This window comes from Dama dama, chromosome 7, assembly GCF_033118175.1.
Source record: "Dama dama isolate Ldn47 chromosome 7, ASM3311817v1, whole genome shotgun sequence".
In the NCBI taxonomy this organism is placed as follows: domain Eukaryota; kingdom Metazoa; phylum Chordata; class Mammalia; order Artiodactyla; family Cervidae; genus Dama; species Dama dama.
Genome location: NC_083687.1, coordinates 15,791,349 through 15,807,377, shown reverse-complemented (window position 1 = coordinate 15,807,377; position 16,029 = coordinate 15,791,349). Strand labels below are relative to the sequence as shown.

The following is a 16,029-nucleotide window of genomic DNA, read 5'->3' as shown; positions in this document are numbered from 1 at the left end:
CATTTCTTCACTGGTAAATCCAGGTTCTGCTATCCATGCAGGGCTGTGCTAGATTCCTTCCTGACCGTGAACAACTCCAGCCGGGTCCTCGCCCTCTGAGACTCATATTTGCAAGGAGAGTGTGTAGGAGGCTTGGTGAAAAGAGCACTGAACTTGGAAGTTCACACCCAGATGGATGCCCTAGCTCTTCATCCGTCATCGCTGACAACACTGCCTCTCGCCAGCGTCTCAGAGCCGAGCAGAGCTGGTGAGATGCCGCCTGGCTTGTGCTCTGGGCTCTGCAGAGCGCTGCACCATGGAGAGTATGACCCACAGACAATGGGCAGACTCAAAAGAAGGATGGAGAGCTGCTAAGACATGCTCATCACAGAGCTGGCATTTATCAAGGGCTAATGACCAAGAAAGGCTCTTGACGTTTCATAGTGTCTCACAGTCATGTTGGAGACGATTTTCATTATCTTTTTGGGTAGAACCAAGAAGGCCAGGATAGTGACAGGAGGAGTGAGAAAGATATGGCTTAAAATAGGAGGAAAAGTGATCCTGCCAGAGCTCAGCAGAAGATTGTCCTGCAAACAGAAAGACAGTGTGCAGCCTGGAATGCTCTTTGTGGAAAGGGAGTGAAAACGGTGTCATTTCAGTGGCATTATCAGCTTGCATAAAGTTCAGGCATCTCTTCACAAAACACTTAACAGGGTGACACTTGGTCCCCAGGGCTGCACTTGGCAGGAACAGAGGCCCGAATGAAGTGGGAGCTGGAAGCAGGGCCAGACAAAGGGAACCAGAGAGAAGGGAGGCAGCAAGATGAGTCTCTGTTGTGGTCTTTGTGAATGCCCATCAGAACACCGCGTTTCTCTGGTTCAATCCTTCCAGCAGGTTCCCGTTACAGTAGCAATCACGCTTCTTCCTCCAGATGAAGAGGCCCCATGTGATCTTGCACCCACCCAGCCCCTGCTTCGTGTCTTCTGCCCCCGCCCCGCGCACGTTTGGCTGTGGGCACGGTGCCTTTCTGTCCTAACTTATAACACCCGACTTCTTAACCTCAGCTGTGCCGCCGTCGGAACTGTCCTGAGCAGTCCTCTACCCACTGGCCGCCAGGAGCATCCCCAACCCCCCTGCAGAAGGAAAGTCCAAAAACAACCCAGAAATATCTCCAGACGTGGCCAAGTGTCCCGTGGGTGGTGAAATAGCCTCTGTTGTGAACCACTGCCCAGCCCATTTCTCCTTCGGGTTTCAGCACTCGCCACTTCCTCTGCTTTGACACCCTCCCTATGTCTGGTTCTTCTTGTCATTCAGATCTCAGCCTAAATGTCATTTTCTAAAAAGCCTTTCTTGAGGTTTGAACCTTTCTTGAGCACCCAGTAGAAAGCGGCCACTCAGTCACTCTTGACCTTTTTAAAAAATAAGCAATCTGGCACTTCTACCCTCTTGTGTGTGTGTGTGTGTCTGTGTGTCTGTGTGTGTGAGAGAGATCCAGCTTTCTCCAGTAGACATCTGCTTCATGAGCGCAAAAAGCCAGTCTGCCCCTGCATCTTTCTATCTCTGTGCCTAGAACACAGCGCAGCCTGGCACGCAACGCAAGCTCCAAGGAGTGTTGCTGACTGAGTGAAGGAAGCACATGGCTGTGGCCAAGCATGAAACAGTGAAAGAGTGTGATGGTCTCGCTCATCACCCCCACACAGAGGGATGGGGAGCGAGGCAGACCCAATTCCTAGACACCACCAAAGTTGTGAACACCTTTGGTAAATACAAGCTTGTTTGAGGTAAAGAACAGAGGCTGTGTCAGGGCTTGTAAGAGAAAAGCCATGCCTCCAGAAATCACAAAAAGCCGAGGTCAAAGCTGAAGAGGAAAATGGAGGTCAAGTGCTCTCCATGTTCCCTGCCCAAAAATGAGTGTGCCTGGATGCCTCCCCCCGCTTCTGGGTAGCCGTCTTCTTTCCTACACCATCTTCGTGTTTCCTCAGACTCCTGTTTGAATGAAGCCACCCGCAGGGCTGGTGAAGCCTTGGATTCATCTCAGTGCACATGCAGAGAGACTTATGAGATTCTCCAAAGGGAGTGTCGTATTTTCTCCTCAGAACCCCCTAGAGGTCTCGACAACTCGAACTTGAAAGAACAATGAAGGAGGGTAGAATGGAGTGACTTTATCACTCATCATCAGTGCTCCTAACAGATCCATATGGCTCACAAAAGTTCTAATTTAAAATGATATATCTTTACTAATGGGGCTTCCCAGGTGGTGCTAGTGGTAAAGAACTTGCCTCCCAGTGCAGGAGACATAAGAGATGCAGGTTCGATCCCTGGGTCAGGAAGATCCCCTGGAGGAGGGCATGGCAACCCACTCTGGTATTCTTGCCTGTAGAATCCCATGGACAGAGGAGCCTGGCGGACTACAGTCCACAGGGTCGCAAAGCATTGGACATGACTGAAGTTGCTTAGCATGCACATCTTTACTAATAATTCACCTCTTTTAGTGAACTTAGAGACTTTTAAAAAGATGACTTAAAGCCCAGTTAGAAGGTACGCTGAATGAGTATGAGTTGGACGTGGAGGTGGTCTGACACCAGAGCTGACTCTGCTGAGCTGCCTGCTGGGCGGGCTCTGCGTTCTCCCTGCTCCTGGTCCTGCTGATTCCAGATCTGCTTCCTGCATTCAAGTCTTGTTTACGGAGACAGCTCCATTGTCTACCACTACCCAAGGTTCGTTTTCCTTTTTATAAATGCTTTCATGAAAGCTTTAAGCCCAAATTAGTTTGAACTCAAAGATTTTAAAGACCTTTAGGCTAGCTCATTTTTCGTGTAATGATAATGGTGCCCTATTGAAAGGCCAGCATCCTCCCACACTGTCCATCACTGTATCAAGGACCTCAGAAAGGTGAAGTCTTTCTGTCGTCTGTCTTTGTCACATGACCATAGCAAGTGTTGTTGAAACTATCAATCTCACTTGAAAATAAGTGTTTTGATTATTCTAATCCATCATGAATGACTAAATCCTTAAGTCAAATTTTAGATATTTTGGTAAATATGTTAAAGAAGGAGAAGAAGAAAGCTCAGGACGCTCTCCACCTCTCCAGCACGGACAGAAGTGAACTGAGACACGGCCAGAGCTCCCCCTTCCCACCTGGGAACCCAGACGGTCCGAAGACATTGCCATTGTCTGCTCCCACTCAGTCCCTGGACTCCAGCACTTCTCCATACAGATCCAGTTTGCTCCACAGAAAAACAGGTCAGTTATACTTATTTATACACACAGATTCTATAATTATAAATTTAAAAATATAGGCTGTCAAATTATACCTCCATATAAGAAATAAACATGTAAATGATTTTAATCTTTGTTATTATATTAATCATCATAAATATGACCATTTTTAATGTTACCAACATTTCTTAAAGTCTGGAAGTTTTAGTAGAAGCAGCTGCAGCAGCAATAACAGAAAACCCCAAGTAAAGTATGTGCTCAGTTCAGTTGTGTCTGACTCTTTGCAACCCCATAGACTGTAGCCCACCAGGCTCCTCTGTCCATGGAATTTTCCAGGCAAGAATACTGAAGTGGGTTGCCATTTCTTCCTCCAGGGCATCTTCTTGACCCAGAGATTGAATCTGCATCTCTTTCATTGGCATGTGGATTCTTTAGCACTGTTGCCATTATTTCCATTCTGGAAAAAAAAAAAAATCATTCTCCATAATGGAATTCAGTGTAGCATCCTTTAGTTTTAAATGTGCAAGGACAAAGGCTCTAACAACTTATCTATCAGAATTCATTTTTATTATTATCAGATCTCTTAAATGCCAGTTTCTAAAACTGATGACGAAACTGAACACACAAAGCATGGACTGTCCCAGAGGCTGAAATAGAGGGCTCAGGGCAGCAGCAGAAAAGTCAACTGCAGAGAAAAGAACAGAAAACTTCCTCCAATACAGGAGGGAAAGAAGAATCACCACTGATGTGATGAAACAGTGTTTATTTATAAATCTAAATGAGCTCTCTGCAGCAAACTTATTTTAGGATATGATCATAGTCTTCCTTAAAAGACAGTAAACACACACAATTTTGTCAGATAACAGGATTTGTCAGAATTGGACTAACTCCGAGGCACCTTGCCCAGGTGTAGTTTTTGATAAGTGTGTTGGTACCACCACAACGGCGAACTTCCCAGGTGGTGCTAGTGGTAAAGAACCTGCCTGCCAATGCAGGAGACCTAAGAAATGGGGGTTCTATCCCTGGGAGAGAACGATCCCCTGGAGTAGGAAATGGCAACCCATTCTAGTATTCTTGCTTGACGAATCCCCATGGACAGAGGTGCCTAGTAGGCTACAGTCCACAGGGTTGCAAAGAGTCAGACGTGACTGAAGCGACTGAGCTTGCACGCTCCATCACTATAGCAGCCACAGAACCATGCTGGAAGTCCAGGTTGGTGTTATACGCTTCTCTTTCTATTAGACCAGCAGACCATGATGTATTGACCAATGCCTTTCTTGTGAAGACACTGAGGAATCTGAAGTATGGAATGTTCTAGAACAAAGGGATAAAGAGCTTCCCTTTTGCAGCTTAGGCTGAAATTTCCTGTGTAAACATTTGTTGGGATGAACTACCAGACATGCATAGTTTTCTTACGCATCTAGTTTGGAAATAACTAAAGAGTATGGTGCTCATTATGGAGCACACTTTTTAGCTCATAGAGACAAGACTGAGAAGCCTGGAAGTGTATTTGGTGATGTTATATCCCTTTATCTCTTCATTCATTCCAGATCTCCTTGCTGTGAATATTTCTTTAGCAACACAGTAGGATAAGTTCAAATCCCAGGAAACAAAGATGCTATTTTTTTTTACCATTGATCATGGTGTCAGTAGACAGGGACAAGCAATCATTCTTCTCTGTGATTGTTCTCCATAACAGCATTTCTTTTTTTTTTTTTTTTTTTTCCATACAGCATTTCTATACTGTCTTATGGGTAACAGCTAGTTGGAAAAAAGAAGGCCCTCTAGACTCCTGAATTCATTAGTTCAACCGTCATTTTTTTCATTTCTTTATTCAACATACATTTATTGAGTGCATGCTTTGTTCTAATTACTGTGTCAATTATTGTCATATGGCTAAAGCTTCCATGAGCTTCCCTGATGGCTCAGAGGGTAAAGAATCTGCCTGCAATGCAGGAGACCCAGGTTCAGTCCCTGGGTTGGGAAGATCCCCTGGAGAAGGGAATGGCAACCCATTCCAGTATTCTTGCCTGGAGAACTCCATGGACAGAGGAACCTTGTGGGCTACAGTTCATGGGGTCACAAAGAGTTGGACACCATGAATGACTCAGATACAAAGCTTACATAGTCCTTACATGTATCAGGTACTAGTTAAGTTCGCTGCCTGAGTGAACTCATCTAATCCTCATTCTGTTAAGTTGTTGTTTTACCCCCGTATTACAGACAGGGACATGCATGGCCCAGCAGCACCTGACCTCAGAGCATTTACAGACTGACAGAGAAGAGAGTCTCGAACAGTTAATTTCAAAGTGCGCTTCTATATGACTGAGAGAGCACCCAGCAGGGAGACTTCCCTCAAGTTAAGACCAGGAAGATCCAAAGTGGGCGTGAGGGCGGGGTGTGGCTGGGAGGAACTCTGCAAGCAGAAGGAATCACTTGAACGGCTTCCACTGCCTCTGTGGTGGAAAGGAGCATTTTATGAAGCAGAAAGGCCAGGAGTGGTGGGCTCTGGGGAGTTAGAGGCTGGGAGGGCAGGTTCAGAAGCATGTTGGGCAGACAGATTGGCAGAGGAGGACACAGGACCAGACGACCCTTTAGGAGGCTGTTGTAGTCCAGGAGTCCCAGCCAGAGGATGGGGAGGATGAGAGAGGTAGAGTATCAGAAACACTCCAGGAGGCGCAGGGCTGGTTGGTGTAAGGGTGGTTATGGGGGGTAAGTGTGATGACTGGTCCCCAGGTCTCTGGGTGGCTGGTGAGGCCCTTCACAGAGGTGGAGAGCAGTGCCTCCCCTGGCCTGGCAGCAGCTGGCATTGTTGGCTGCAAGAACATGGCACTGGCCGTGAAATGAAAGGTCACCATCAGTTCCTGAGTTAGAATCACTTGCTCATGATGGAGGAACTCTCTTCCTTGGCCTTTTCTGAAGACACACACCATCGTGCCTGCATACTAGTGGCCTCCACTATCACTACCCCACCCCTCACCATGTGCCAGACCTTCTCTGTTTCTGTTTTTTCTTGCCCACACCATCTCCCTTCTCATAATTCTTCTTCCCCGCAGCATCGCATAATCTCTCTCCCAACTCATAATTATAGCCAGTTTTTTTCAGTAACTCTTTTATCCCTTGATATTGCTATCAAGACAGCCTGTAGTTTTGTTTGGAGGATGAATTACATTCACTTGAATATAAAATCACTGAAAAAATAATGGAAATTGTTTGCAAAGTCCAAGTACAAAGGAGGTAAAGCAGTTTTGGAGAAAAGCCTTACAGTTGAAAGGGTTTTCAAGTTGTTTTAACTGTCGGATATAGTTCTCGCAATGACTTTAAATAGGAATAGGCTCACAAATGGGTTGATAATGATCTAACCATTTGGAGGAGATATTAATGGTTTTATTTTTTGGCAAAACTACAATTAGGACGAAAACTGCTTGGATGGATCAGATGCCTCAAAGTAACAGGTAATGGGGTAGTTTGTTGTGATATTTAAAATCCTGGGCACTGATTGGGCTTTTATTCATACACTATTTTATATATGAGAGGTTTGTGTAAACTAAAACAAATACAAAAAATTAATAAGCATGTTGTTTAGATGGAAAGTATTACTGCCTCATGTAGGTGTTGTCAGATTCTATTAACCATCCCTGTCTTAATGCAGAAAGCAAGTAAATCTGACCATCTTCCACTCTGAGACTGTTGTGAAACTGTTTCTCCTTTGGCAACCCTCCCCCTTTTCCCATTCATCCGCTACTTTATGCTGAAAATGACTTGTGTGAAAAGAAAATGAAACCCAATTCATGGTTCACCAGAGAGCACACCCCCCCCCCACCCACACCCACCCTCACCCCCACCCCCACCCCAGTCCCTGCATGAGCCGCCCACCAAGACAGAGGGAGGTTAGGGCTTCCAGAGTCTTTTGTTGTTGTTTTGGAGGTTAAATGTCTATTTCACTTTCACTGGAATAATGAGAGGGGTTGTTCAACTCCACAGTTTGCAAAGAGCCATTCATATTGTTCTCTTTAAGATAGAAGGAATATTATAGTTTGAATTTTTGTTGTTGTTTTGTTGTGGGTTTTTTTTTTTTCTGATTTAGTTCTCCAGCTGTTCTTCCAAATAGTCACCTGGAACCAATCAACATCCCAGAAGCCCCTCAGGACTCACCACTTCCTTTAATGATTTGAGATGCTAACAGAACCCACTTATCCCAGGTGATGTCATTGGCATCTAAAAAAAAAAGAGTTACTTGCTCAGTCACATCTAACTCTTTGAGACCCCATGAACTGTAGCCCGCCAGGCTCCTCTGTCCATGGAATTCTCCAAATAAGAATACTGGAGTGGGTAGCCTTTCCCTTCTCCAGGGGATCTTCCTGACCCAGGGATCGAACCCAAGTCTCCTGCACTGCAGGTGGATTCTTTACCTCTGAGCCACCAGGGAACCTCTGGGGACTCCAGGCTCTTTTTCTCTTACTCGGGGAGAATTTGTTGAGTCCTTCATAGACACATGAAGGGCCCAGGGTACCTGTTGAGGGAGGACGGAGGGGAACTGAGAAATCTTTTGGGGAAAGAGCAGAGAATAAAATAACAAGTGCTGTAAGCAGGAAGTACAAGAAATGCTACTGCAGGAATTCAAAAGAGAAGGGAAGAGTTTCAATAAGTAGATCAGCAAAAACATTATGGAGCAAGTGACCTGGAAGCTAGGACTTTAAAGTTTGGCTATTCAATGATGAACGGAAGAACTTTGTCTAACATTCCAGGTTTAAAAATTAATGTGAACAAAGGCTTGAAAACAAAAGCAAGTAAAGTTGCAGGAATATCTGTTTAACTGCTGTCTTGGAGTTTGTTTTTTTAGAAAAAACTTCAACTGAGCATATTTTTAAAATCTTATTGTCTTTATTCAACAATTTGTGAATCAAGCAGCATCCAGTCTAGCAGACAGTAAGGAGCTCTGAGGAGCTGAACAAAATGAAAGACTTTTGCAGGCAGACAGGAATGGGAACAAGCAAGTAAAACTACTGGCAAAAGGCAGGTTGGTTATAGCAAGGTCACTTTCCTTTCAGGTACAACAGGGGTCTGTCGGGCAATTTTTTTTTTTAATTTGTTTATTTATTTGACTTCTCCAGGTCTTGGTTGCAGCACGTGGGATCTTTAGTTATGGCATGCAAACTCCTGGTTGTGGCATGTGGCATCTAGCTCCCTAACCAGGGATCAAACTCAGGCCTCCTGCATTGGGAGTGCAGAGTCTTAGCCGATGGACGACCAGGGAAGTTTGTGTCAGGTAGATTATTGATTGACTGGTTTAAGACTCCACTTCTAGAGGAGCCAAAACTGTAATTAAGTTAAAGCTTCCTTTGGTGATGTGGGGTTTAGCATAAATGACCCCATTTGGGACCCGTTGTCTTGTTTCTAGCAAGAGGTACAGGAAGTCAGAATAAATAGGGTAGAAAAATGATTGGGAAGTCGTTAGGATTATTACTTCTGGGAGGGGTAGAGGAATAGTTGGGAACTTCTTTTAATATTATATGTTTTCATATTATTTTAATTTCTAACTGTTATTTATTGAATAAGTAGGCCCATGTTATGAAAACACATAAATACCTCACCAGGGAATTTCCTGCTTTCAGTTGCAAGGGAACCACCAAAGCAGAGGGGGGCCTGGTGATCATTGTGCTCTGGGTGGTTTTCCTGGAAGAAATCTTTAGGATGTATTGGAAATGAGGCACTGGGAGACTTGAATAAACGGTTTGGAAACTAGCATAATAGTCTGATGAAGGAGTGATGGAAACAGAGAGGAGCTGAAGAACTTGCCACCACAGCCCTTCTCAGCATAAATGACAGCTCTGTCCTCCCTCTTCTCAGCTTCCAGAGTTCTCCCAGCACTGAGGTTGCAGCCAGAGGCACATGCAGGAGGATGGGGAGTTGGTACCTCCGAAGGGCTGATGCAAACCTTGAGGCAGTTCCTTGAATTTGCTCTCCTCTGGCTCAAAGGATTACTCTCCAGACCAAAAGCTACTTTTCTGAAGGCTTCGTATACCCAGTCCTCCACGAAGTTGAAAAGAAATGCTCAAAGAGAAGTTGATGGAGGCAAAATTCATCCACAAAATGATTCTTCCTATTCCAGAGAAGAATTGCAATTAGATTTTCTAAGATCCTTTCCAGCTTGCTTTGTTGTAGACCTCAGGCACAAATACTGACCCCTGGCTTTTCAAATCTCTCATGATCCATCTCACCTTCTCTTGGAACTGACCACACTCATCTTTGCATGTCCTCATAAATGCAATCAAAGAAAGAGTGGGTAAATGATCGTTGCCTTCTCTGTAGCTCTGTGGTCAATCTCATTTCTGCAGGAAGCATTACTGACCAGGTTTATTCCAAGGACTTCCTAGGTAGCTCAGTGGTAAAGAATCTGCCTGGCAATGCAGGAGACCTGGGTTCATTCCCTGGGTCAGGAATAGCCCCTGGAGAAGGGATTGGCTACCCTCTCCAATATTCTTGCCTGGAGAATCCCATGGACAGAGGAGCCTGGTGGGCTACAATTCATGGAGCCACAAGGAGTCAGACACACAGCTGAGCAACTAACACTTTCACTTTTCACTCTCTGAGGAATGCATCTTTGCATCCTTCATATTTGAAGGGTCTATAGATTATATGAATAAATGACAGTTATGAGAGAGAGAACAGATCACTTGCTTTTGCTCCAAAATCAGTGCTCACAACCATTTTCAAATATCTGTTTAATCTGATATTCTTTGCAATCCCAATAAGATCTTCAAACTTAAAAAGTGAACAAATGAAAGTCTAAGTGGATATTGGATATCTACATTGCTTCCATTTTTAAAAAATTATATAATTCTCTAATGAACAAGTTTATACACATAGATTTTTCTATAGTTAAGATTATTTTATTAGAAAAGATCCACAGAAAAATCCCTGGCTCAGAGGAATTGGCTCTGGATACAACTTGCAAAATTACTGTGACATGAATTCAACCACAATAAAATCTCCACAAGTGATTAGTGCTTATTTCACCATACCCTCTCCAGCATTGGGAAATAGACATTTTAAATTTTTGTCAACATCATATGTGAAAAGTGGTATCTCACATTATCATAATTTACATGTCTAGTTTTTAAAAATATTTATTTATTTGACTGTGCTGAGTCTTAGTTGAGCCATGCAGGATCTTTTAGTTGTGACCTGCAGATCTGGTTCCCTGATCAGGGATCAGGCCCAGGCCTGCTGCATTGGGAGTGTGAAGTCTTGAGCACTGGACCACCAGAGAAGTCCTTACCTTTCTATTTTAAATAAGGGATAGTTTTTTTCCCTTATTTCCCAAATGTTGGTTAAGAAAAAAGTCTAGGTGTTTTCCAAAGGAAAGCAACAGGGCCATAGATGGAACTGAGCTTCTGACATTTGGTTGGATTCAGCAGACACCTAGGAGCACCCATGAGCTTTATCTGTCTGTTTATCTATCTACCTACCTACCTACCTGCCTATCTTAGAAGTCACCATCTGTGAGCCCTTTAGGCATTTTTAATCCAGTAGAGGAGACAAATATTTAGATAGGGATGTCTTTCAGAATGGTTAATGCTCAAGAAAAGGGTCCAGATCATTGGACTTTCAACCAGCCAGCCATCAGTTCCTAACTCTGTGGGAAAGATAGTTTGGTCAGGAGGGGGAACACAGGTTCCAAACACAAGGAGGGTTCAAATAACCAGAGGCATCAAAGAGTCAGAAAGTAATTTGGTAAATTGGATATTTATTCATGTGGACTTCAAAATTACCTATAAAATTTGATGGGTTGAAATATGCAGGGGAAGACAATGAATGTGCTACTCAATTGCTCCATGAAATGACTGAGAGAGAGGTCTGTGGATGACGTGAGGAGAGGTGGAGGAAGATACAGCCAGACAGAGTATTGCATTGTTTGTGTGTTTGCTTTCATCAGTATAAATGAGTATTATTCTAGAATCACCAAGACTAAAACATAAAATGCAGGCCAACACCCTCCCCCTTTTCCCATCTGGTCATACGACACATCATTTTCTGGGATAATGCTATTTTCCTCAACTTGCCCTGAAGCTTTTAGAGTGAAAGAGTGTATTTCTCTTATGTCTGTAAGTAGGTTGGGTACTGCCTGCGGAAGCAAATAATTTCTTCAGGTAGGAAGGATATCCTCAAACCTTCTTTCAAAAATTCCTGGGAGAAGGCACTCCACTGCCCTAACCAGACACCTATGGGAGACCAGCTGCCCACAGGGACTCACTCATGTGCAACAGAGAAGTTAGGGAGTGTCCTGGGCACAGGAACTCTGCCTTTTGGCTCTAAGATAAAGGATAAATATGAAGGTTGTGTCAGAACACAAGTAATTTTCGTCTTATTAAACACTGCATTCAAAACTTAATTTTTCACTTGATTATTCTGAGCTCAGATTTTGTTTTCCCATGGTAGGTTGAGTTTCCTGGGAAACAAAGCTAGACATTTATTAGGAAGGGTCCCTGGGACCACCACCCTTGGAAGTTGGAGGAAGGATATCCAGGATTGATGTAGGGAGAAGCTGGGCTTCGATGCAACCCCAGCAAAGGCCTCAGCTGCCTGAGGAGGGGCTCTGTGGCTGAGTGGGCCTTTCAGAGTCATCCCCAAGCTAAGGCAGTGGGGCAGGGCCTTTCTACCCTCGTGGTGATCATTGGATATGGGTTGCTCCTGAAAGGAGGTGTGACTTTAAATGAGGCAGTTTCTTTTTCAGCTGAGAAAAATCCCCAAATAGCGTTGAAATGTGAGGGCTTTCCACTGAGGTGCTCCTAACAACTGGAGGAATAAGTCCTTCGTTCTCGAAGGAGTAGCTGGGTGGGACATCTCAGTGTCCACCACAAGTCGCAAGTTTTATAGGATATCTGAAGTATAGTCCTTAATTTAGCTGAATTATGTAACTTTATAGCCCATGATGTAACTCGATAGCAATATGACCCATAAAGCTGAAAATAAAGGAATCATATAATCTAATCACTATTTTTAGCATTGTTTCCATGACAAAATGTATTCTGCTTGGGACACCAAGAACACAGCCCCTTCACTCTGCCAGCAAGGGGAAGAGAGGTCTTCTCTGTCTCTTTGTCTGTCTTCCTGTCTCTCCCTCTCTCACACACACCAGCACATGTGCACACACATGCAGAGTCTTGCCCAGACCTTGGCAATAAAATATTAATCTCCCACCAGTTATATATTTATTTACTCTCTAGAACACATGAAATTGTGTGTTATTCGAAATAATGTGGAGAATATGAGACATTCTACTACAGAGCTCACGGGAAGAATGAAGGATTATCCTTAGCTGCAGGAGTAGCAGCTTTATTCATTCATTAAGTACATGTTCATTAAATTTATTAAATACACGTGAAAAGGCTGGCTTGAAACTCAACAGTCAAAAAACTAAGGTCATGGCTTGTGGCTTCATCACATGGCAACAAGAAGGGTAAAAAGTGGAAGCAGTGACAGATTTTGTTTTCTTGGGCTTCAGAATCACTGTGGATGGTGACTGCAGCCATGAAATTTAAAAGATGCTTGCTCCTTGGAAGGAAAGTTATGACAAACCTAGACAGCACATTAAAAGCAGAGACATTACTTTGCCGACAAAGGTCGGTATAGTCAAAGCTATGGTTTTTCCAGTGGTCATGTACAGATATGAGAGTTGGACCATAAAGAAGGCTGAGCACCAAAGAGCTGATGCTTTCTAATTGTGGTTCTGGAGAAGACTCTTAAGAGTCCCTGGGACTGCAAGGAGATCCAACCAGTCAATCCTAAAGGAAATCAACCCTGAATATTCATTGGAAGGACTGATGCTGAAGTTGAAGCTGCAGTACTTTGGCCACTTGATGAGAAAAGCTGACTCATTGGAAAAGACCCAGATGCTGGGAAAGATTGAAAGCAAAGGGAGAAGGGGGCGGCAGAGGACCAGATGGTTGGATGGCATCACCGACTCAATGGGTATGAGTCTGAGCAAACTCTGGGAGATGGCGAAGGACAGGGAAGCCTGGTGTGCTGCAGTCCATGGGGTCACAAAGAGTCGGGCATGATTTAGTGACTGAACAACAGCAACGATACATGCTCACTGAATTGAAGCAGTGAACCCGACAGCGCTCAGTGTTAGAGATTAGAAGGTGAGTGAGACACAGTGCCTGTGGGAGGGTGTACAGTCTAGAAGAGGGCTCACAGTGGATATGCACATACACTATCATGGGACATGGAAGAGGTAGGCCAGCCCTTCCTGGGCAGGTTTAGGAAACCGATGTGGAACAGGCAGGACTGGAATAAGGTGTTCAAAGAGTAATCACATTTACATCTGGAAGAATGAATGGGGGCCGGGGGTGCAGGGGGAGAAGGACAGAGCACTGAGGACCAGGAAGTTTCTCAAGCAAGTGCATAGAGGTGTGGAACATATGGTATGTTCGTGACATTGCAAGCATTTGATTTGGGTGGATTTTAGGATTTGTGTGGATAGGAAGTATTAAGCAAGAAATAAAGCTGAAGAGAAATCAGCTCATGAGAAGCTTAAAAGCCTTGCTTCCAAATTCAGGACTTTATTGTGTTGGCAATGGGTAACCATAATGGCTTTTTAATATGAGAGTAATGTGGCCAGATTTCTGTTAAAGAAAGATCACTGATAGCAGTGTGCTAAGTAAGTTGGAAACTGAGGGGAAAGTAGATAGGATGTGGTAGTAGCCATCGAGGTAGGAAATTAAAAGGGTTTGAATCAAACCAGCCACAGTGGAGACTGAAAAGATGAGAAAAGTGTTTGCAGTATCTAGAAGGAGAATGGATTTGTGATTGATCAGTGTGGGGGTGAGATGAAAAGTCTAGGATTTCTCCCTGGTTTCTGAGCAAATATGGTACCATTTAACTGAGGCAGTGAACATGAAGAGAAGCAGGTTTGGAGGGTGAGTTTCTGAGTCAAATTACAGAAACGCTGAGATTGGGTATAAGATGGAAGTGTCAGCACATACACAGCGTTAGTGCTCTAGGTGAGGGGTTAATTAGAGATGTGGATCTGTGATTGATCTCTAGCCATGAAAGTGGAGAAGGTCACACAAGGAGATGGGTAGTAAAGGACCAAAAGTAGAACACTTAGGAGCCCCAGTGTTGATGGCATAGAGAGGCAGAAGAGCCAGAAAGGGAGAACTTGACAGGCAAGACAGTCAAGAGAGGGAGACCTCAAAACCCAGCTAGAGATAAAGTTCTAAGGGGAATGGATGTGACTGACTGTACTGGATATTACAGTGTGGTCAAGTAAGATGAGAACTACAGAGAGTCCACTGGAGTGGATGCTAAGTGAGCAGTGACCTTTGCCAAAGCAGTTTCAAAGAGTGAGGAGGCAGAAAGCTCTCAGTACCAGATTGAAGAGTAGGAGGTGAGGAAGTGAGATGGAAGTGGTCACACAGGTCATTGCAGGTTAAGGAATTTTGAGGCTAGGATTGTTAAGTGGAATTTCTTTGTGGGTGTTGAAGTCATTCCAGACATTGGCAGGAAATGGGGCAGAAAGGAAAATTGTGAGCCAGGAGTTTAAGTCAGTTTGGGTTAGCTGGCTGATTTGTCTACTATTGGTCCTATCTACCTACACACACACACACACACACACACACACACACACATATATATATATATACTGAGTAGCCTTAAGTTACAGCATCATAGAGAGTGGGTAGCAGAACCAAATAATACAGATTTCAAAGGAAGAAAATATTTGGCTTTGGTGTTTAAAAAAAATAAAAAAAAAACAGTAATTTTGAAATGTTATCAAAAGGAGTCAGAAGAAGGCCAACTCTGCCTCTGGCCCTTCTGGTGTCTACACTGCAGAATGAACGTCCTCCACTGGAGAGGGCTCCAGAGCAGATGGTGTCCTTGTGGGGAGAGTCAGATTTCAGTGATTAGAAAGAGCCACAGGGGTGCTTCATGAAGATGTCAAGGGTGAGAGAGAGTTTAGTCAACAGTGGGACATGGGGTCCAGAGAGCAGCTTAGGACAGATTCTCCAGGACCCCGCGGTGGAAGGAGGGATGGGCGGGGGAGCAGAGATAGAGCAAGGGAGTCAGGGATCACGAGCGAGGTGACAGCTGCCTGGAGGGGCCTGCATTTTGTGGGCAAGCGAAGATGGCAGGGATAAAAGTCATGGTAAGATCGATTATCCTTGAGGCCACAGTCTCTTATTGGTTCTTCTGAGAATTCTCTTTGAAACAAACTGTCTTTGGATGAATGTGTTGGAATGGGGGTGGGGAGAAAGATCAGCTGGCTTCTAGAATGTTCCACCCCCAGGGAAACCCCAGCCCCTGTGGAGGTTGGGACACAGATACAGCATGGAAAAACGTGGGAAGGAGTTGGGAGATCCCCCTGGGGTAGAGTTGCCCCTCGCCTCGAGGGAAGCAGCAGGTATGGTCCTGCAGGCTCATCTCTGGGTCGAATCCGGCTGGGTTCTAGCAGCAGCAGCAGCAGCAGCCCTCCTAGGGAGGGGGCATCAGCCTAGAGGCTGCTCTTGCATCAGTGGTAGTGGTTTTGTGGGTTTATAGATACGGGTCGTTCCTAAGTCAGATATTTATACATTTGTATTTCCTAAAGTGTAAGCTCCTATGTGTTCACTGTTCAGAGGCCTCCTCAGAGCCCCCCCTGGAGGTAACACAGAAACACAAAAGCAAGAGAAACAGAAGGGACTCAAGGAGCTTCTTTCTCTGGTCTGTGTGACTAGGGCCAGGCTCAGCACTGAGATCCTTAAGTCCTCCTGTCCGACAGTTTTAACTGTTAGTTCCCCGTGGCCATAACAGAATCAGACTTCATCTCGCGATGAGAGACAATAA

The 16,029-nt window shown here is 44.5% G+C and overlaps 1 protein-coding gene across 1 annotated transcript in view; it reads left to right on the top strand.

The window, feature by feature from the left end:
- The window catches only part of KIF6 (kinesin family member 6), a 392,667-nt gene that overhangs the window by 209,513 nt on the left and 167,125 nt on the right, over window positions 1-16,029 (top strand). The window contains exon 13 of the mRNA XM_061146073.1: window positions 3,007-3,222. Within this exon, the coding sequence (XP_061002056.1) occupies window positions 3,007-3,222 (216 nt within the window). The remainder of the gene's footprint in view (window positions 1-3,006; window positions 3,223-16,029) is intronic.